At 45.2% G+C, this 22,635-nt stretch overlaps 1 protein-coding gene across 4 annotated transcripts in view; it reads right to left on the reverse strand.

Annotated features, from left to right (window-relative positions):
- Nucleotides 1-21,303, reverse strand: part of LOC113479915 (synaptotagmin-like protein 2) — a 30,809-nt gene extending 9,506 nt beyond the window's left edge. The window contains exons 1-9 of one of the 4 annotated variants that reach the window (XM_026848308.1): nucleotides 21,216-21,303; nucleotides 14,772-15,342; nucleotides 12,299-12,450; nucleotides 7,260-7,353; nucleotides 5,642-5,735; nucleotides 5,374-5,467; nucleotides 3,634-4,755; nucleotides 2,227-2,325; nucleotides 107-198 (exon numbers count right to left, since the gene is read on the reverse strand). In XM_026848308.1, coding sequence (XP_026704109.1) covers nucleotides 107-198; nucleotides 2,227-2,325; nucleotides 3,634-4,755; nucleotides 5,374-5,467; nucleotides 5,642-5,735; nucleotides 7,260-7,353; nucleotides 12,299-12,450; nucleotides 14,772-14,872 — 1,848 coding nt within the window. In that variant the 5' untranslated portion in view covers nucleotides 14,873-15,342; nucleotides 21,216-21,303. Of the gene's footprint in view, nucleotides 1-106; nucleotides 199-2,226; nucleotides 2,326-3,633; nucleotides 4,756-5,373; nucleotides 5,468-5,641; nucleotides 5,736-7,259; nucleotides 7,354-12,298; nucleotides 12,451-14,771; nucleotides 15,566-16,402; nucleotides 16,517-19,982; nucleotides 20,887-21,215 lie in introns of those variants that run through there. The other 3 variants (XM_026848309.1, XM_026848306.1, XM_026848305.1) reach the window with 3 other exon arrangements.
- Between the last annotated feature and the right edge of the window lie 1,332 nt (nucleotides 21,304-22,635).

Raw genomic sequence — 22,635 nt, forward strand, 5'->3', positions numbered from 1 at the left:
CTAAAGCAAGTACTGTCGGTGTCCAGGAGAAACACCCTCATGAAACTGCCTGCAATTCAGAGGATGCTGTGAACATTATTCCAGCCATTTTTGGCATCTAGCCTACCTCAGACAACAGGAGAGGAGAGGATCTGCTCAGCTCTTTGACTCTTTCAGGTTCAAGGAACTGATGAGGTATCAAATGAGGTTTATTGTATGCTGTAGGTACAAATAAAAAAGGCATCAGGATATCTTGTCAGAGTCAGGAAAATATAAGGAAGTCACATTTTTGTTCAAGGACACAAGGAAGGAGGAAAAGCTTGTGGGAGGCACTAGAGTACCACCTTCTTGCCCCGTTTCTGTCTGACACTGAAGATGATCCTCCCTGAGAAAATAAACCTGCTAGCTAAGATCTGAAAGCTATTTTCAATGTGGTTTTATTAAATGTGTGGGAGTGTGCAAACTCCCTCTAGTGGCTAATTTAATTCTCTTATTAGCCTAAGGATGTGTATCTTGTTTGCATCACTCTTTGTGCAGATTTAATTTAAACTAAAACCATTCAGATCTGTCTCCTTGTCAAAGAAATCAAACATGCTCACGTTTTCATCTCATAGCACATTTCCCTGTACAAAAGAGCTGTAAAATATTTATATCTACAATTTCACCATTGCATATACCTTTCAAATACTCTGCAGACAAAGTGGTGGACAATAGCCAGATATCTAAAAGAAGAAAGTCAGAAAGCTTCATATCAGCTTAGAAAGATGGTTACTGGATTGCTTAAATGTCTCAATAAAATCTATTTGTTCTATCTTTATGTTTTCTCAGTATCCCTTGAAGATGACTATCTCCATCCCAGAAGAATTTGTTTTTAGAAGATATATATGCATAAACATGTATGCAGATATACACACCTGTTTAGCATGTTAGTCACGATGATATATTCTTCAGTGCTCAAAATGCCCAAGAGCTTCTTTGGCATTTTCCTTTTGTATGATTTACCTTTTATGTGATTTACCATTCATTTAATATTTACTATTTTTATTTCCAAACATGTGCAAAGCATTAAATCTAGCCCTTTCTGCAGAAGACTTGTACTGCAAACAAGTAAGTGTAACTCTCTAGATCAGTGTTTCCAATGATGAAGTTTGTGGCTCTAAATAAGCTTTAATAAGGGGAGGCTAAAATCTTGGGTTGTCTGCATGAAGACCACATCACTGAATGGCACTGCATGTGGGACCTGAAGCTTCAAGCCACCATGCTGTGTGACTTGTCACCACACCTCAAGACAGGGCACACACTTGGCCCGAGGCTACCGGAGGGGGTGGCAGAGTCACAGGGTGAGCAGCACATCCCACCCACAGCCTGCCTTCGACACAGCCCCAAAGGGGACTCTCCTCCCTCCCATAACCAGAGGTCAGGCTTACTTAGGCTCAATCATTTCCCCTAAGTAGCTCTACCCTTCCTCAGGCATTGCCTTCCCAGCCGTCTCACCTCAGTCCTGGCAGCCTTGGTCTTACTGCTTTGCTTTTAGGCAAACTCTTAGTTGTCCTCTCGGGTTTGCCAGTTTACACCTTTTGGAGACTTTTATTGGCTTTATTGGCCACAGAGGCTGTTGCTGCCTTCCTTTAGGCTCCCTTCCTAGGCTACAGCTTTCTTGGGCTTCTTGGTGGCACAGACAGGTTTCTTGGCCATGGGTTTCTTCAGGTTTGCTGCTGCTTTCCTGGTTGCCTTCTCCTTAGCTCCTCTTGGGTTCTCAGGGAGAAACTGCCACCAAAAAAGCATGTCCCAGGTGGTAGCTGGGAAGATCAGGCCAGCAAACAGGGTCTGCTCTGGGTGAGGTGAGAGGCCCAGGCTGGGCACTGCAAGCCCAGTGAGGGTGTGACAGGAGTCTGTGGCATGACTCACAGGCAGAATGTCAGGTCTGGCACCCCTGATAAACCCACTGCGCCGGCTGCTATGCATGCCCCACAGTACTTGGTGAGGAAAGAGGAGAGAGGGGTACAAGCTTCTTGCCAAGCCTTTGAAGGCCTTGTGTTTTTTGCTGAAGACACTGAGAAACATACCACCAATACAGCTGCAATTTCCTGACTCTGAATTTAATTTTAGGCACTAATTTGATGACGAAACAATATGGCATTTTCCTTGCCTGGTACATGGACAGAAGCACCAGGGGTGCAGAACCTGGGCATAATATATTACCTTCAGGGAACGTAAACCAAAAGGAGAAAGAAAGATGTTACTCACTCTCTGTGGTTGTGTAAATGTTCACCATGCTCTTTGCCAGATTAATGCTATTTGCTCGGGCCAATGCCTGAGCAGCAGGAGAATGATCCCCATCTTCCTCTGGAATATATGGAAAGCCAAATCAACATGGTATAATAATAAACACAAATGGGCAGTGTGTCAACAAGCGCATGTGTGTGTGTCTCTCCTGGCTTGTTCACTCTGCTTAGAACATGCTGCAGTTACACTACACAGGGCTGCTTTCAAATCATCAGCACGCTTTAATGTCTCTCCCTGAGAATAACTCTTCACACTGTGATGAGAAATCTAAACACTGGATTAACCCAGTCCCTAAAACAGATCAGCACTTGCAAAGGGTTTCCAGTGCAACACAGCCATCTGCTAATATAATCCTGAAATGAATGTATTAACAGGCAAAAAACCTGAGAAATATAAGAATGATCTTGTATAGAAAGGAAATATTTCTGTTTACCTGAAGTGCAACTTAGAATTTTCACAGAAATGTTACATGAGGTAGGAAATAAATCAAAATCAGGTGAGTCTATGGAAAATTCTCTCAAACACGTCTTACCCAGGTACATAAGGACAGGAAATTTGGAGAAAGGAGGTAAGAATCTCTCTCTTCCTAGGTCTCTGCTCAGCAGAGAGCAGAGCTGGGGGCTACCAGACCCCACATGTAAAATGAATTGCAATTGACAATAACTTTTGCTCATAGTAGCAGTCATTACAAGAGCCCATCAGACCCAGAGGAAGAGGCCGATAAAGTGATGATACTATTGATACCATCATGGTTGAGAACATGGTATCAGAATCCAGAAAGATCAGACTCCTCATTCAGTCACTTTGGTTGCAGTTTAATATCCAGATTTACTTGTGCATTCTCAAAATACCCAAAATGTCATTTAAGCACTGACAGTCAGTGGCTACATCAAGGTAGCCTAACAGCCAATGTATTTATTAAACATTTTATTTCACATTTTATTTCTTCTATTTGTGTCAGATTTATCACTACCACCAGAAAGAATTCCTCCAGCCTCACATTTGAAGACAGTCTTCCCAGTGAGTGAAATAAAGTAAGTTCCTGTGACCTGTTGTAGGTAGTGCTAAAGAAATGGAGGGCTGTCCCAAGCTGAGGTGCTTGCAGGTAAGACACGAGGGCTGGTAGCGGGGAGGAAGGCAAGTGAACATGGCACTGTCCCTTTTACACTCACACGGTGCTACACAAGATCTGTTTCCAGAGCTACTTGCTAAACACATTCTACATATGCTAACTCTGCATGAACTGCAATACAGGATAAATGGACAAATGAAGAAAATGTGCAAAATGCAGAAGGGTTAGAGAAGAAAACAGACTTAGGGGTGACCATCTGTCAGGATTTCACAGGGTGCAGTTACAGCCCTCAGTACCTGAATAAACAGCTGAGTCTGCTCCCTGAACAGCTTCTCGCTCTCTGGCTGGTTCACCGGGTTGTGGCTTGTCTGAAGGCTTGTGAGTTTTTTCCTCAGGTAGCTCTCCATTTATTTCCATGTTGTCATGAGTTCCAAGATCAGATCTTTCTCCCTTCTCATCACCATTTTCACCATCTGTAAGCACAGGTTCGATCAGTATCTGCACCCTGCTCGCCAGTGAACTCGCTGCATGCTTGCGCTCTTCTGCCACGATAAACTCATCTGTAGGCATCTCTGGCTCAAACGTGCTGCCAGACACTTCTTTGGTAGGTGACTCAATTTTGACGGAAGGCGCTCGCACAGGCAATCTGGATTTCTTGGAGCAGTGCTGTGCCACCTTCTCTTCCTCTGGCACTGGCAGCTTCCCGTTGCTTTCACTCAGCGAGTTATTTCTCATAGCCAGGCCACCTTTGCTCTTGGCGTATGTGGATCTAGGAACGATGGAAACTGAGCCTTTCCTTGCAGGGGCTACATTGCTTGGTTCTTCCTCGCTAGAAGACAAGGTTATTGTCCTTTTGTAGGGGGTTCTTGTTTTCATGAAGACACCAGATTTTTCTTCGCTGCTCTGGCCTTGCCCAGGCTGCCCAGAGAGCGAACGGCACAGCTTGAACTGCCTACCATCTGCCTCCACCCGGCTTGGGTCCTCTGGCATGTTTCCCACCATCACAGAGTCTGCTCCCTTCTCCCAGAAGTTCTTCAAGTTCTTGAAGTGTTCACGATTGAGGCCGATATCCTCCTCTTTGTTACTCATTGAGGAGATCGTATAGTTCACGCCTTGCTTCACAGCCTGGCTGCCTTCCCCCTCTGTGGTCAGTGGTTTGGGGCTTGCCAGCAGCTCCCTCTTTGCAAGGCTGTTCTCTGCCAGCCCCATGTGATTCACAAATTCCTTGGATCTAGGGAAAGTTCTGCTTGATTTCCTCTTAACTGGTATCTTGCTGACAGCATAAGCCTCTTCGGGTGGAGTTTTTGGCCCCACTGTGGTGCCAGTGGCCCCATCAACAGCTTCTCCTCCAACTGCACTGCTGAGCTGAGGTACAGCATCCTCCGAAAGCTTGGTGGGCAACGGAGATACTTCATGACCTACAACAACAAAAGCTCAAGATCTGTCTTACTGCATGACATCATATTTCCCTAGAAGGTCTGGGCTGCAGCCTCTCAAGGGGAAGTCAAGGGAAGCTTCCAGAAATCATCAACATGTTCCTAATTTTTCCCTATTTCAAGAGTCTAGCAAGCCCCCTTCCGTACGAGGAAAGCCCTGAAAACCCCCGCCCTTCTCTCTGCAACAGGACATGGAAAAAATTCACTGGACTCTAAATTGTTGCTGTGAGCTGGGGGTTTGTTTATACGTTTGCTTTCAGTTTGAGAGCTTTCCTACTGGCTATTTGCTACATACCAAAAATACACTCTACATTCAAGGCAGGAAAGAGAAGGTAACTTGGATTTGTGTATTAATGTGAGCCAAGCACTCAGTTTAAAATATACTCAGAGCCAGGACAAGTTTTAGTCATTGGATTTTTTTTTCTTGGTCTCTGTTGCCTTGGGAATAATTTATACAAATGTTGACAGCCCATTCTTACATGCCAAGGTAAGAAATACTCTTTGTTATATGTTTGTACACACACAAACAAAGCATCTTGTGTCCTGGTGTCTGATGTTGAATAACAAAACCACCAATGGCTCATTGAACAAAAACCTTACCTTTCCTAGACAAATGCAAGCTGTCTGTTGCAGCCACAGATGGACTTGTTCCAGTGTCACTCTCTGAGGAAGAGACATCATGTATACTGGATCTCTGAACAGAAAACAAACCCTATCAGTGTATATAAACTAGCAAGACTGGAAAAATATATTTTATTTGAGCACAGACACCAGGGCAGGCAGTCTGTGGAGCCCCTGCCAGTAGGTACAGACTATGTGAATGTCCAAGTAATAATGAAACAAAGTGCAGAGGCTGTGCCTACACTACCTTGTGTGACACAGACAGCGGGATGGGAAGTCTCGGCTTCGGTTTTGGAAAGATTTTACACTCCTCTGTGGTATCAAGAGCAGGTGTGCTGGATCTGGGGGAGAGGAGAAATGCCTGAGCAAGGAGATCATGCTAGTGATGTGCCTCATAGGTTGATGAGGCAGTTTTCAACATCATCTCAGTTCTGCTCAGCTACTTTGTCACTTTTATCTACTGACTCAGCCCGCTATAAGGCCACCCAGAGCTGGTGCCTTCATTTATTTTCTACGTTACTGCTTGGAAGGACTGAAGAACATGTTAAATGGCCTGAACTTGGAGTAAGGATGAGTCTTCCACTGCAGTCAGTACAGAACTTGCTCAATAAAAACAATGGTGTCAACTTCTACATTTATTCAGACTTCCCCTTCTGGGAAAAAAATGCAGGGAAAACCAGGAATCAGCAGTGCCAGAAAAGCCCAAGAGCCATGCAGAAGGGAGATGCATTTCCATGCTATGGCCTGGGAAGGAGCAGGCCACACCTCCCTGTTCAAGCCAAAGGCATAACCAGATTGATGGAGAATTTAGAAACTATAGGAATGATTATGACAACAATAGCTGTTGTACAGGATATAAATCTTCATGCTTGGAATACAAGTTAATTACTAACTGCCTGGTAAATAAATGGAAGAAACACATATTGTAGGCAGTTTGCTCGACTGTTTCTACCATTTTTGGGAGAGTCTAGTGGTGGCTGCTCTTCTGATGGAGAACAGCAGTCAAGCTGGTGAGATTTCATAGGGGAATGCTTTGTGCTTAGGGTTGAATGAGAAAAACAAAGCAAGCTTTTCAGGATTTAATCAACCCCCGCAAAAAACCCACTAGGACCATTGCTGTGCTGGTAAAGCAGGAGCATCTCAGACTTGCTGACTCTGGATGCTTCATTAAGCAACACCCAACAACCAGCTGCAAGAGGTTTGGAAGTGTTGTCAAGCCCCATATTTAATATTTAACTGGAGCAACTGCCACCTGTGAAGAATGAGTCTTCATTCTGCTGACAAAAAAATGCAAATGAGATGGCAGCAACAATAAATGAATATGTGAGTATTTTAATGGCTTCTCCATAGTCCACGAATATTGAGCAAGATCAATGATTTGTTCGTTGGAGTGCTTTTATAGTGGGTGTTTCTGCTCAGTCAGCACAATGTGAAATCCTATCAAGCCTTCATGGAGAGTGCTAAGCACTGGACACAGAGGTTGGCACCAGCAGGAAATGAGCAGTTTCCTCAAAAGGTTCATTCCTTAGTGTAGCTCCATGGCAAAAAATAAACAAATAAAACTATAATTACTTTGAAAAACTAACCAGAATATCCTGACATTAGAGTCAGTTTCCATTTTACTGACTCCTTATCAAATCATGCAGGAAAAGACCTTTCTGGGATAAGCACATTAGCACTTAGTTATTAGGGGAGGATTGATACTCTGACAATTCCTGGAAAAAGGATTTTTAAAATATCCTATATAACCCATTACTTCTACCGTTTTGGAAACTCAGTTAAAGACCAGGAATTAATGAGCAGCATTCAGTTTTCATTAGAAGCAAGAGCAGCAGCCAGAGCATCGCACAAGGAACGGTGCCTACCTCTCCTCTCCTGCGCCAGCAGCGTGCTCAGGGAAGGCAGGGCTCGGGGCACTTTTGCTTTCCAGACCCGTCCGGATGTGCTCGTTGGCCTCATCTGTGATATAACAGAGATAATTGAGAAATTATATTTATTTAAACTTGTAATGGCCAGTGTGTTTTGTTTGGGGAAAGAAAAGGCTTGTTAAATGAGTCCCCCCAGCACAAACGCTGGGGATTTAAGAGGAGGCGGCTGACGGGGGCTCGGCCTGCTCCCCCTGTGGCTGGGGGAGGCCCCGGGGCAACATCGCCTGCGCTCCCCACGCAGGCACCTCCAGACCCCAGGGGTCCGAGAGGCCAAGGCCAGCTGCCTGACTCATGCCAGGAGCTGTCGCATCACTGGAAACCTTTGCAAGACCCTGTCAATAAAGTTTATCCATTCCAGGATTTAAATTCAGCCATTTCCTGTTTTGACTCGAAGTCATCCGATCTTGGCAAACAAAGGAGGCGGCCAATACAGTTAATGAGGAGATCTCTGTTATTTTCACTGGCACAAGGCTCAGCTATGTCTTCTAAGCTCCCAAAGACCCTAAAGAAAAAACAATAGAAGACAATAACCTTTACAGCAGCCTGTCAGGGCATAAAGTTGCATTAGATATTTTGCTGGCAAAAAGGCTTTCTTGCTACTGAAAAACCAAAGGGATGAAAACTCTCAAACAGCGATGAAAAACTAAGCTTAGTCTGGTGTCCTAGTTTTTGCTGGGATAAAGTTAATTTTTTAATCAATAAGTTCTGCACATATTTATTCACATGCAGGTAGCTCTATTTTAAACTGTAAATCTACCTGTTAAAAAAAATGCCAAATCTCTCCAGAATATATCTCACTACACAATACAAAGAATCAGAGGCTCAAAGGATTCAGATATGACATTAAATAATATAGCCTCACTTGTTATCTGGTTAGAAAACTGCACAAAGCCCAAGAGTAGACCAGTCCTACGGATGGGCTGAGATATCAATGTCACATCAATGCTGCCCGTGTGGTGCCAGCACCAGCAGAGTCAGCCTGGCAGTAACAGGGATATCTGAAGACGGAGCTTCAATCCCCCTTGCCTGTGCATCCCCATGGAGAAAAATGCTGCAGTCCCAACTCTTCCTCCCTGCCCAGCAATGCAGGGGACCACGGCAGGCATTATTCAGGGCCGTCTGCGTTAGCTCCACATGCCTGGCACACACATGAGATGGCAGCTGGAAGCCCGTAGTTTCCCCAGCAGTGGGAAGTCAGGGAGTCACTCCTGCTGGAACACAGAAGTCTGGTTGTGTCAGAATAGGCCAGTTTTAGAGAGCACGTTTCTGAAAGATGGACTTTGTTTTGTCCATGAAAAACTGAATATTGTTTTTGGAGAGACAAGCAGTGGCATGGCTGGTGGCACGTGCAGGGCATATCACGTGCAGGCATGGGAAGGCATGCTGAGGACTGTTTATTTATACAGTGAGACACATCCTCCTCTTCTGCCCTAGACCCAAGGGAAGGAGATGCCAGCAGGTAGCTTCTCTGGAAGCAGAGGAACAAAACACAGAGCTCCTATGTTTTCCCTCTGCCTGTCATGGTTGAAGAGACCTCGACAACTGAAGGCTGCATTCATTTCTCATCTCACTTCCAAAGCCACTGTGTCATACTTGCTTTTCACTGACACCTCCCCCTCAGACAGAGCTCCTGGTTCCCAGCTGGCAGAGGCAGGGGGAGGTGTTTGCTTCCCCCCATCCAAATCACTGCCCTTCAAACGGGTTCAGCCACCGACACAGCTATATCTGGCTTCTATAACCACAAACAAAGAGGTTATTAGCACATTATAACCCATCAAGACAAGCAAAATGCCTTTGCTAACTTTAGGATGAGAGAATAAGATGCAAATTCCAACAGAAATTAGTAGTGGCCTGACCAGTTTAACTTGTCCATACATATATTTATACACATATGTATACAGCCACTCCTGCCCTAACACTTTAAGCTGCTTTACTCATTTCCTATCACTCTAAAATGAAGACATCAACGCCTGGGGAAAGCATGGCTAACTGTACCATTGGGGCTGACTTGCCTCGACGGATGGATAAGAGAGTCTCTCTCCTAGATGATTTTTAGCTCTCATCCATGACACACAAGCTCAGGGAAAAGTTATCACCAACTCCATCCATCTGTGCTGCTCTGCAGGATGCAGTTTAAATATAGGGTATCTATTTTATACATTTATATTACTGCTGATTATTTGTGTTTTCTATTATAACCAATACCAACTGTGAAGACCTTTAGGGATCCACACAACTCTCTCTTCCAAAGGTTAAAACCCTTCTCCAGAAAAGGTCACTGGGCATTCTCCTGTGCGGGCACAAATTTCCACCCCTCCTCAGCCCATTTACCATGCAAAGGGAATGCCAGCAATTATCTCAGTGGGGCTTTTCCATGCAGGAATTTTCTCATTTTACTGTCTAACATAGTGATCAATGACTTAAATCAGGATTAACAGCCCTGGAGTCATGAACATGTTACACTGATTTGGCTAAATGAACATGCACCCCTTCATCACCTTGAAAGCCAACAGAAGGTGAGTGATCTTTCCAGGAGAAGAAAAAAAGGTGTCAAGATGGCAAGCAAAAGCCCTTATCTCATCTACTGCAGACTGAACATGAGCTGCAAGGCCAAACTGTAAAGGGGCCTCACCCTTTTCCCCAACAGGCCAAGTACTGCTCTCACCAGTGCAATACTCCTGCTGACAAGCCAGTGAGAGAAGTGCTTGCCCTCACGTGTGAAGTGAGATAATCTATATGGTAACCACTGCAGGAGCTGAGCACGCAACAGCAAGGTGAAAATACTCACTGCAGAATCTTGATTCTCAACCAGTGCTGTAAAACGACAGTGGCAAAAATAGGAGGAAGGAATAAAGTCATATTATACCTGTGTACTTTACCAAAATAAGTCTCAGAATAAAAAAAGATAAAGAAAGGGAAGAAAAAAAAAGTTGACAATAGAAATTTTTTGCATTACTATAGTATATTAGTAACATCTGCTTCTTCCTTCTTAAAACAGAATTAGTCAAGTAATGCACATGCAGACTTAACTTGCATATTACATATTATTAATAAGGAGATTATTGTAAAAGACAATGTGAGACCACATCTCATATGTGCACATCAGCAGTAAAAGTTTAAAATCAACAATACTTCAAATTTTGCTTTCTTGAAATAGTCTGCAAGCTAAGGGTGCTGACGCCTCTGGCGAGGCAACAGGCAATTGAATCCCATTCATTGCTGGCTACTAGCCGGGCTGTAGGTGACGGCATTTGTCTGACCTGGGCCTCAGCAGAGGGGCTGCTGAAGCATCTGTCTCTTCCTGCAAAGAGGGTGCACACGAAGACGGTGCAAGCACAAATGCACATCCTCAAAAAACAGAGAGCATGCTCTGCAGAAATGGCCAGGCAACTCTGTCAAGCTTTATATGTTTTAGCATTATGAAGGGATGATAAAATAGTAAATTTAATGACATCATGAATCCTTAATACTAAAGATAAAAGCAACTTCACATGAAATATGGTGGGCCAGTTCTGCATCAGAGGCTCCAATGATTCTATGCTAAGTTATCAGAGCTGTCAGGGATAAGTAAAACAAAAAGAAAATGAGGCTGATAGTGAAGTCCCTAGCTAGCGTTTAGCTTTGAGAATGTGTCTAAGTAATGTGGAGCTCAGAGGTGTATACTATACACTGGAAATTAATGTGACAGAAATATCACGGCCAATGAGGCCCACCAAACAAAGGAGTGATCTATATTGCTCCTACTCTACAGCAGGAATGGGCAGCTGGGCTTAGGAAAGAGGACTGAACCGAACTGGTGGAGATGACATTTGAATTTTGGACAGATGTTAGACAAACCTTCAGATATAAGTAGCCTTTACTGCAAAAGAACAGAGCTCAGTTATAGGGTCCTTATATTAGGGACAATGGTAGACTTTGCTTTGAGCTGTCTATCAGGGCCACGGCTCCCCCAGAACAGCAGCAACCAGTAACTCCCCAGTCACGTCTGAGTATCTGTGATTACACACCCTGACAAGTAATCAAGGAGGTTGTGTGAATCTGGGCTGCGGTTCCACAGTCCTGCTGCGAGTCAGCTGGCCTGTCTTCATGTTGAGGACTGGATGTGAATCATGCCCAGTTCTGCTTTGCACAAATGTTCAGCATGAGGTGCCAGCTCCAAGCTGGTTGCATTTGGACTCAAAGCACAGTCCTGCTCATTTCACATGGGCCTGATCCCTTCTCTTCTCTGCCCTGCTCCAACAAATCTGATTTGATCGGTTTCACATACTACCATGAGAGTTCATCTGCATGTCAAACAACACACAGTACATCTGTGTCAAATTACCACATGGTCCCTCAAATACCCTTGTTATGGCACAGCAGACTGGGTACCATTCAGACTTGGCCCCAAAGCCCTTTTTACTTTGAAAACCACAGTGTGCCTTGGAATTATTCCCATGTAAAAAGCTAGCTATGGACCCTCTCAAGTGGGCAAATATTTGGCAAGAGAGGCACATCCTCCCTTTGCAGAGATGTGGCTGAACCCCACCACCTCCCAGCTGTCTGTTTTTGTCAGACCACCCTAGGAATTGGGGCGAGGGGCGAGTGGTGTTTGATCCACACGTATCAGTTTGAGGCCAGAAACTGCCTGACATCATCCCCTTCCCTTTTGGCTTCTATGCCAAGAAATGATACCAGTGACCTCTGGCAAACATCATTCTGGAAGAAAGCAGCTAAAGTGGGGAAAAGGCATCTACTGCACATAGCTGATAAACAGCTTTTGCCTTGGTCCTCCACCACACTGTAATTTTTTCTTTGGGTCCTGATTTTGATAATCAGGTATTTTTTTCTGGTACTGAAAGTTTAGCTGACAATCCCCTTATCACAACACAAATGCTGGTCCCCAACAGGCTCCCAGTGCAGGGAGACCCCCATATTTGACCATTTTTTTCTGGTCCATCAATTTGTTTTCTTAAAATTCACACTACCATACTTACTTTCTAGTTTGCCCTTTTTCCTTCTAATTGATGCCCGAAGTAGATCTGGCCCCTCTAAGTCTTCCTGAAACCGTTTTGCCTTCACTTCTGAAAACCATTCACCTGTCACAAACTTCTTCTTCTTTTCATCCTTGATGGAGCCTTGTATCCGCCTGAAAGTCAATGAGAACAATTACACACCAAAAGATCAAGGATTTTGACTTCCCCTGAACCACCTTCATGACAATTCTCCATATAGTTCACTTCTCTGATACTATGAAGGATCCAGAGATTATTCTCTGCAATCACAAGGGCCAAACCAGCATTTAAAAAAAAAAAAAGCTGATTTATTCTTTATCTGAAATGGGAACAGCACCTTGTAAATGCAGGCTTTCACCTCTTCCAGATTTTACCAATCCAAATCAGAGTCACCTGACAAGGAGATTTGTTCATTTGCTTTGCAGCCCTGAGGGTTTGGGAAGGGATGGGGCTGTTTGCAGGTCTTGCACTTCTTGATTTTATCTGTCTATTCATCTCTTCATGAGTGGCAAAGCCTTTCAGATCAAATCTGATGCAAACCATAAAACCAAATCATATTATTTAGAGGAGCAACCTGTCCCTGCAACATTCTCCCTGGACACTGCTCCTGTCCTTGTTCCTCCTGCCACTGTTGGCACTCAAACAGTTAGCTCTCCTTCCCAAGCACAGCTTCTCCTACTGTAACTCATTTGGGCACACCCAGGGCTGGTTACTGGCACCTAAACCTGTCAGTGCTCTGTTTGCTAGCCGTACTTTTAACCCTCCTCCGGTTATTTTGCTTTAATACCATGACTTGTTGAATTAGCTGCCTTTCAGCTGACACTGCCTCCCACAGCTCACCACAACTCAGGGTCCCTGTGAGACCAAAGAGGCCAGAAGAAACTCCCACCTCAGTCCAAATCTCAGTAGGAAGAGGGGGGAAAACTCCAGACTACTGTGGAGCCTTGAAGGGTCACATTTGGCTGCCTAAAGGCCAGAAGGGAGCAGGTATGGGATAACCGGGCTCCAGCCTCTGCCAGCAGTGCTGGGGTCCCAGCAGGACTGACAGCCAAGGAGCTGCACAGCTCCCATCTAGATCAGGGCTGCATCTGCCCCCATGAGAGTCTCAAGGTGCTGGGCCAGAGGATATGTAGGACTATATTTTAATCTTGCTGACACCAGATCAGCGTAATGCCATTGACTTCATTTTGCCCAGCAGGCAGGTTGTGTTGGAGCCAACTGCGTCCACACTTGCACCAAAGGCCTTACTGCATATAGCCATGCTGACAGTGAGGGGCACTTGGCACCACCCTGGTCAGGATCTAACTCACCTCGCTCCCCAATGAAAGCCTTTTGTGCAACAGCTTCCAAAGAGAAGGGAAACAAAACTGAAATGATCCAAACATTCTTTTCCCCAAACCTCCACTGCAAAGGAGAAATTTTACTGCATTTCAGAAAAAGAACAAAAAAAAAAAACCAAACCTTTTTGAAATCTTGTTTCAATTCAGAGGAAATGCAAGAGCATGCAGACACATACACCTCAAGTCCAAGCTTTTTTCAAGCCACCACTAGTGCTGTTTCCCCAGCTCTCACCCAGGAGCCGAGGCCAGGTGCTGCAAAGCTACCCACTGCCCCTTCAAGCCCTGAGCATCCCTCCTACATGGGGCTTACTCTTTTTTGGCTCAACAGCAAGTTGAATACTCACATCCTTAACAGGGGTAAACTGGCACAGTGCCATCCACACTCACTGAACTACTAATTTCTTGCTGTGGAGAGTTTGGTGCCAGATTCCTGAGCCTGGTGCATACTGTCAACCCAGATGGTCTAATGGCTGGCATTAAAAAAGTGACAGCAGCCACAAGCAATCTGATCAACCAGACCTGAGCTCCAGGATGGCCAGTGACAAGTGAGCTGAACCGAGCGCAATGCCTGGCTCTGAAATGGCTCCCCACAAATCACTGGCAGATCACGTAGCCTCTCACTGCCCCTCTCTGCCTGCACGATGGATACTACATACACACCCACCTCAAAGAGCACTGGAGGGACACAAAGCAGAGATGGGGATGTAGTCTCATTCTAAAACACTACAGGATTCCTGTGCTACCGTGTGAGGAAAACAAGGTAGCAGCTACACCTCTGCTCAGACCTCTGACACTGAGAAATCAGCATCTTCCTCCCCAGAGCAAGAAAGGGATGATTCCCCTTTGGCATCTCTGAAGGCTGCCGATTAATTCAAAAAAAGAGTCCAGCCCTATAATCCTGCAGAGAGAAGGCAGCAGCGATAGCAGGATGGCTGAGAAAGCAAGAGATGCAATGGAAAGATCCATCAGGATCTGAGCAAGAAGGTACAGCACTGCTGCAGCATGCATTTCTCCCTGTTGCATACACACAGACATAGACACACATTCCTCTCTATAAGAAGCAAAACAATACCCCAGGGGAACACACATCCTACTGTTACTGCATGCTCTCTCACCTGATACGATCCCCATCCTTCTTCTTCAGTTCTGCATCTCTCTGCAGAACCTTCATCAGCTTCTCATACTCCTCCTCGGTCAGGAAGCTCAAGTCCAACATCTTCCCAGCAGTCGTCTTCAGTTCTTCAGACAGCTGAAGCAATGTCACACCAGAACTAATCCAGTTTAGACTGCTGCAATGCCATGGGCAGCCCCTGTGCAGCCCGCCCTGGTGTGTTGAGCAAGATGCGGCCAGAGAAAAAGGACTTCACAAAAGCATGACTTGGGTGGAAGTGCACCTGGACTTGCACTTCCAGGCTCTTCACTGGCACGTTTCTCTGCACTGCATTCCTTCCCCTGCCAGGAAAATTCTCTCAGCAAAATTATGCTCCTTTGCTTTTCTTCAGGCACAGTCGCAGCGATTTGGAAGCCAACGTCAATCAAACAGGCAAGCACGGGAAGGAGCGAGCTTCCCGCCCGCCTTAGCTGCCTGAACAGGAACGAAAGCTTGTCTCACCAACGGCAACCCCAGCACCTCTGGCATGCGCTTTCTTCAACGGGGAAGTCTGCCTCCGGGGAGTTCAAGCATCCCTGCAAAGAAATAACACCGAGATGCCTTTTATGATAAGTGCGACATATGGTAACCGAATGTGTACATTGGGGGTTTTTATTTGTTCTTCAGCACAAGTTCCAAAACAAGCTGCCCTACTTTCCTCCCTGTCCTACAGCTCCTCACGCGGTATTAACCTAACCAAGACAGTTTTCCATTTCAGCCACTTTCTTACTAACAGGTAAACAGTTGGCTCCGTGTGCTACAAGCAAAATATACATATAAATTACCAAATTACTTGCTTGCTTTTTACCTCCATTCTTCTTTTCCTCACTTCTTTCTGCCCTAAATGAGACCGAGGATAAGCAGCCAACCTTTGTAAAGCAATCAGAAAATGACAGAACAGCAACCTGCAAGTGTTATTGCTGCATGTTATGCTATAAAATACCAGAGGCTGCTCATTTTCTAATATGTGTGCACTTTGCTTCAAGCTGCACTGATATTTGCTATTTAAACAGTATGGGTGCAGATCACTTACTATTTCAAGAGACACTGAAAATGGCCAGACACTGCAGGGTATGGAGGAAGAATAAATCATGTGTTGCTTTGCTACTTTATTCTTTTTCCTCTCTCCTGGTCAACTTGAGGGCAATAAGGCACACCTTTGAGGGAGCAGAAGTTCTGCTCATTTCTAGCTCACCAGATGGGATTTTTCCACTGTTTCCAAGCCTGTCAGGTGACTGTTGGTTTCATCATACTTGGCTTTTTCTCCCAAAGCCACAGCCTTGGCAGTCAGGTCATTAAAAATGAATAAATTCCAGATTTCATGGCAAACCTGATCCGAAGGTCATAAGGCCCATTCCCTAACCTCAAGGCCTGTATCACCCCTACTGTCTGTCTGTCTAAGCTGCCCCTTTAAGGATGGCAACCACAGCCCTCCTGGGTCACCTGTTCCAGTGCTTAGCTAACTGGCAGCAAGAAACTTCTTCCTATTGCCTACCCCACATCTCCCTGATCTCAGCCCGTCCTACCCACCATGGGGCTGGTCCCTTTGCAGCCATCCTCACAGGGTTTTATGCTTCAGCTTCCACATCAACCAACCCCAGCTCCTTCAGGTTCCTCAGAGCTGGGGTCTTCATCATTTTTGTCAACTCTTCTTTAGAGTGTCTCCATATAGTGCATGTCTTCCTTCCACTGGCATGTCCCAAGTCGAGCATAAATATTTCAGTTGAACTTTGCTCATTTGACATAACTTCACAGATTTACATTATTTTATGGATGATACATTCCCAAATGTTTGCCTTTTTCATAATGGTGTAACAAAATGTTAGAAGAATTGGCATCTGACCTTAATGCTTACAAAGAAATGCCAGAGAACACTGCATAAAAAGGCTTATGCAATAAATGGGCATTGTCATAAAAACCCTGTAATTATTTGAAGAAAATTTTTAGAAGGAAGGACACAACATTTCATATTTCTTTGAGGCAAGTATGGCTGTGCTTGTTACACTACAATTATAGCCTTTATCATCTGAGAAACTACCGATATGCCACTCTCAATAGTTAAAACAGAAACAGTAATAAAAAGCTCTGATGAATCTCTACTGTTTAAAGCTCCATTTCATCCAGCTTGGCACAGCTCTTCCATGCTTGGTTCCAACCATCTACTCTTGCTGGCTCTCAGGCACAATCCTATTTCTCTACAAAGACATTTACAGAAATTTCTGGGACAGACTTAAAAAAAAAAAAGTATCTAGGGACACAGTTTTCACAGTATTTGCTTCTCTAGAACTTTTATTTATTTTTAACAAACCCACGATGTGTGGGCTGAAAGTACTTCAGAAAACATTTTCAGCAAAGACTCATATTTATTCATCAGTAGTCACTTAGAAAAAGAATAAAGGCTACTTCTTTGTAAATAGCCTTTTTTTCCATGAGAATGTTTGATCTTGCTTGAATAGTTACATTAGAAAGAAAAGGTTAACAGAAACCAAACAGCCAACTCCTTCTTTTGTTTTAAATAGTTAAAAATCAAACCACTTAATGCACTCCCTGTGGGAAAGCGAGCTGGTCCAAAAGACTGCTCCACCTGGAGGTTTTGCTGGCAGCCTGAGGAGCTGCAAAGCTGTCAACCCAGGCCTGCAGGAATAGACAAGGCTGGGAAATGATCTCCATACGTGGTACAGGGCTGTCCCTGCTGCACCTCGAGCTTTTGCAGCCTCTGATGGGTGCATCATGCTGCTGCATCTTGGAAGCTGCAGAGGCTTGAAACAGGAGAACCCCACCATTAACCACTCGGGTACACAGCCATAAGGGAGAGCGTGTTATTTTTTTACTTGGGTCTGCAAGCACAATAGATTAAGGATAAAAATCAACTGACATGTACAGTATGTTATCAAGCAGGCACACTAAACATCACCCGCTCCCCTAGACTGCTTAATCCTAGAGCTCTCGCATCCACTCCTTAAGCAGCACCACACAGCTTTGATTTGCTTTGTTAGACTGCATATAATCCTCTCCCTCTCAACGCCTTGTTAATAAACACTTTGGAAGCCACAGGGATGATGCAGTACAAACAACTAAATTGACAGATCCATAAGAAAGCCAGGAGCCCGTGGGTCTCACATAGACGAGGCCACTTTCTGTGTGTCCTGCCCAGCCCTCGCCTTGCCACCTCTGCAAACAGCAGGGAAGGGAAACACAAAGGCCTTGCAGGTTTGTAAGGCAGCACTGGGGCAGACTCTACCCTAGACTGGGACCTCTGAAGTGCAAGCACCTTTATTAGCCCACTGATGCAAACTGGTTTTACACAAACTGTGACAAGGAAAATCAAAGTTGCACGCTTCTTCCCTCCTGCATGTGGGGGACCACTCCTACGTCAGGATTGCTCTCTCGAAACAGGAGCAAAATGGAGAGTCATGAAAGAGCAAGTTTGCATTCGGATTAGCAGTGTCTGCTTAAAGACTGATGCACAGTGTGCAGAGCAAATTCAGGCTGCTCTCAGGTGCTGCACCACCATGATGGCCCAGTGCAGGGGAGCAGCCCTGTTGGGTCCTGACGCTGGTCACCACAAAGCAGACTGGCAAAATGGATTATCATGGCTACAGGAAAGACTGTAACTCAGAGCAGGGGAATACACTGAATGTCCAAAGGACTTTCTCCCCTCTAACTGCTTTTCTGGAGAAGAGAACATCACAAAGAGATCAACTTGCATGCCCAGCTGTGTTGACAAATGCTGGGTGTGGAGGCAAGCAGAAACATGACCTATCATGTGGCCTAACTGGCTGCATTCAATCTCCTGTGGCTGCCTGCTCAAGCAGAAGCAAATGCTCTAGTGAGAGATCCATGATGGTGTGTTATCCTGCTGTGCAGCTTGTCAAACCCCGACCCCAAGCACGGATGGAGAAGTGAGGGCTGCTCTGTTAAAACAGCATACTGGGACATGCACACCTTACCTCTCAACAGATATTCAGTATCCAGTTTAAAAATACAGGAAAGGCCATACATGGCTAGACTGAAGGTCCTTGTAACACACTAGTTCGAGGAGGACTAACAGCATATGGCTAGAGAGAGCACAGCAAGCCGCCCCGCACTCCAGCTGCCTGCAAGGTACAGAGCAGGGACTCCCAGAAAGAGGAGCAATGTCGCAGTGTTTCACAGATTTTTCTAATCCCTTTGTGAACTTACATTGATTTTAAGCATTTGCAATATCCTCAAAGGTCCATAGCATCACAGAGGTATTTGCCCTTGTTTTGTTTTGACCTGCCACTTGCTTGCTTCATTTGATATCCCCAAGCATTTTAGTAGAAAACCCTGTAATGACTTCTCTGCATTCACTCCGTGTTGCTCATTTTGCAGACCTGTGTCACAGCCATAGTTTCTCTTCCAGAGAAAGTAAGTTTGTCGTTTACTCATTCCAGGTGTTACTCAGGGTCCTTTGATCATTCCGCACACCCTTCTCTGCTCCCCATCCAGCTTACTATAGAACTGCTTAGCAGTGTTTGGGTGCAAAAAGGCTTTTTCCAACATCTGCAACCCCTGGTATCTTCACCTGCAAGACTGGTTTTGCAGTGCCAGAAGAGGTGGTGTAAACCATGCCCAGCTGCAGCTCTGCAGCCGGGATGGAGAAAGACAATGTGGCAAAACCTTCACATGGGGCACAGCTAACGGCTCTGCCAACCCCTTGGAGAGAGGGGAGCTCTGATCACCTGCAGAAAAGCTAAGAGGGATACTAATAAAAGGAGTAAACCTTCCCTTTGTCAGCTGCTTGGACTGTGCACTGGCAAAGAGCAGTGTCACTTGGGGAAAAAGCAGTCCCCCTATGTTTTGCAGCTGACAGCGGGAAAGGCCAGTTGCTGAGTGTGGATCGAGACTCCCATTTACACCAGCTGAGACAGAAATTTGTGATCTGTCCAAACCCACCGCTTTTCCCCTTCAGCAAAGCATCAAGTGGCAGAATGACATGCGTTCCCCTAGCACCAACCCAATATCCAACCCCTAAAAGTGAAGGGGCAAATAAACACCAACCTTTTGCAGCAGAGGGCAACATCCTCTTGCAGGGAGCACACCTGCCCTGGGGCACACCGAGTGAAAGCGCCTTCGGACAGCCTGCAGCCTGGACAATGCTCCTTTCCTTGTTCCCTGGCGTCCCCACACATGTGATCAAAATCAACTGAATTACCTGTGCCGACGGTTCTGCCTCCTCTCACTGGGAGCCTGCTGGCCCTGCCGTCACGGGCATGCAGCTGCACCTGCAAGGAAAAGCTTCAGAAGGTGTAGGTGTAGTTCTGGAGCGCTTTCCAAAATAAATAGTTTGACTAATCCCATGTAGGGTTTCTGCAAAAGAGCTATTTGTGAAGGAAGGTATGTTTCAGACTTCTGGCCTGAATTAATATATTCTCTCTAAGTTTTTCCTTTTTAATACAGTGGAGAAGGGTGTTGTTCGTTTTTTTTAAAGTAACTCTTTCAAATAGTTTTATCAGGTGAAAATTAACTGCTTGCTTAGCCTAGCGGGCATGAAACACAGCCCTTTGGAAAGGCAGATGCTGAAGGGACTGCTGCCTTCTTTGTGCTGCATTTTCATTTTATATCTGGGAGGTTTAACTCTGCTCCAGCTCAAAACAGAATTATGTTAATGTTCTTCATAGCTAACCTGAGCACAAACTGCTCAGATGCACAGTACTAGCTCAGTGCTCTTGCTGTCATCTGCCTACAGACACAAATTATCTACAGACCATCTGCAGGGCACGCCAGTCTCGGGTTCTGATTTCTCCATCTGCACCTTTCCTCCCCAGTCTTGCACATCTTCCTCAGTGCTGGGATATGCACAGATTAATAATATATACCATGGGCCATGCAGATTTATTTGACCAGATGCTGCATTGCATGTAAAGGAAGACAATGAATTTAGTTTAACCTGTCAATTTGGTAGTCAGAACTCAGAAATGATGGCAGTATTTAACACCCCAATTTTGTCACCTCGGTCAGCATAGGACCATCCAGACCCACCTCACCTTTGAGACCTGGAGCTAGACATAGGTCCATGTAATAAAGATATGAAAGCATCCCTACTCAAAACATAACAAAACCCGAAACAGATAATACTGATCTCACAAAGCTATTCATAGCCAGATGAAAATAGCAGCAAGCTGAAAAGGCTGCTTGCCTCTATCCATGCTTCTTTATCACATATCCTGTCACAGTGTAAGGAAATAACCTCCTTTTGCTTTACAATGTGTGGACACTTCCCAATACCCTTATTAGTCAAGACAGCTCTTGTAGGGCAGGTCCAAACCAAGAGTAGCATTGTATTAAGAATGATGGATGTGGTCCTGGCACCCACAGCCATACTGCAGTTCTGAATACTTGCTGTAGTTAACAGTACTAGAAAGATTTAGTGCCAAAACAGCCATACCTGTACAGAATCCATGATCAGACTTGTGCCTCTCCCTGTCTCATACTGGAAGATCTAGCCCCACTCTTCCTCCCATCTGATTTCTTCTGCTGTCAGTACTACGAAATATGCAGAGGTACTGCCATCACTATTTTACAGGCAAAACACTGACAGCCATTATAACGCTCATAGGCATAATACTATGACATTTGATTGATGTCCTTCACCAGCAGAGAAATAAAAAGCAAACTATAGGATGGTCTTTCTCTTTGGGAGGGATGGGCTGAAAACCAGCACAAAAACCCCTGTTCATGAGAGCTGGACTGTGTCTCCCTGCCCTGAGTCGAGTGCTGCGGCTGCAGCCAGAAAGGGAACGGTGCAATCCCCATTTCTGCCCAGTGCAGGAGCTTGCTGTTGGTTGTAGCCTGCACCAGCCGTAGTCACCAAGAGAAATGGCAGTCCTGGGCTAGGAAGCTGTGAGCCGATGGGGCTGCCGCAGCCAAAGGGAGCCAGATGTGTAAGTCTTACTTAGACCTGTGGCAGCTCGACTGATGTAAGTGCTCCCTTTTACACATGGACAAGCCCTCAAGGTGCAATAATACAGACAGGAACAGTATTGCACAAGCCTACAAACATTGCTCTTAAAGTATCAAATTGGATAACAGCGAGTGCAGTCAGTGTGTAACCTTCCCACTGAAATTCAGGGGCTCCTAAGGCAGCCGATGGCTGTCCTGCTGAAAAGGCACATGGCTGAGCAGCAGACCCCCCTACCCAGGTACACTCTGCCTGTGGACACAATCATACTACTAACCCTTTTTCTCCCTCTCACAGTCAAGAAACAAATATATAAAATACCTGCCTTTTGGTTAGCCATTGCAAAGCAAAGCTCCACAGCGTCGTAAGAGCTCTTCCATGGTGCATACTTTTCTCTTAATTTGCAATATGCCACTTGTAGCTATGAACTGTCTAGTCCTTCGCAGATCAAGAGCAGCTGTGAGTTATGAGAACAGAGAATATAGATAACTGTTTCCTGAAAAGCTATTCCATAAAAAATGCTGTGACTGCACTGTCTGCAATGCTATTTTGTCTGACTTGTCCCACTGAAAGGAAAAAGTTCTACTATTCCTGCCCAAAAAACTCTTAAGCAACTAAGTCATATAGAAATGGCCTTCAGACGAGAGACAGTTGATAAGATAAAGAATAACTTCAAACAAAGCAGGCAATTGTGGTCTCCCAGAGCAGTCCATGTATAAATGCATCTGTTACCATCATGCAAGGAATGTCAAGGCCAAATTCTGGCAATGCCAGGCTGGTTTGGTCTCACATATATCCAAACACCAAAATTACTCAAGCTCAACTAATCACTGATTTTGTACAGGTTTTTCTCTATTCATCACATGATGTGCCATTCCCGCCTCGGACACAACGGTGCCAGGTGGTG

The sequence above is a fragment of the Athene cunicularia genome (genome assembly GCF_003259725.1).
Source record: "Athene cunicularia isolate RWA chromosome 4 unlocalized genomic scaffold, athCun1 chr4_part3, whole genome shotgun sequence".
Classification (NCBI taxonomy): Eukaryota; Metazoa; Chordata; class Aves; order Strigiformes; family Strigidae; genus Athene; species Athene cunicularia.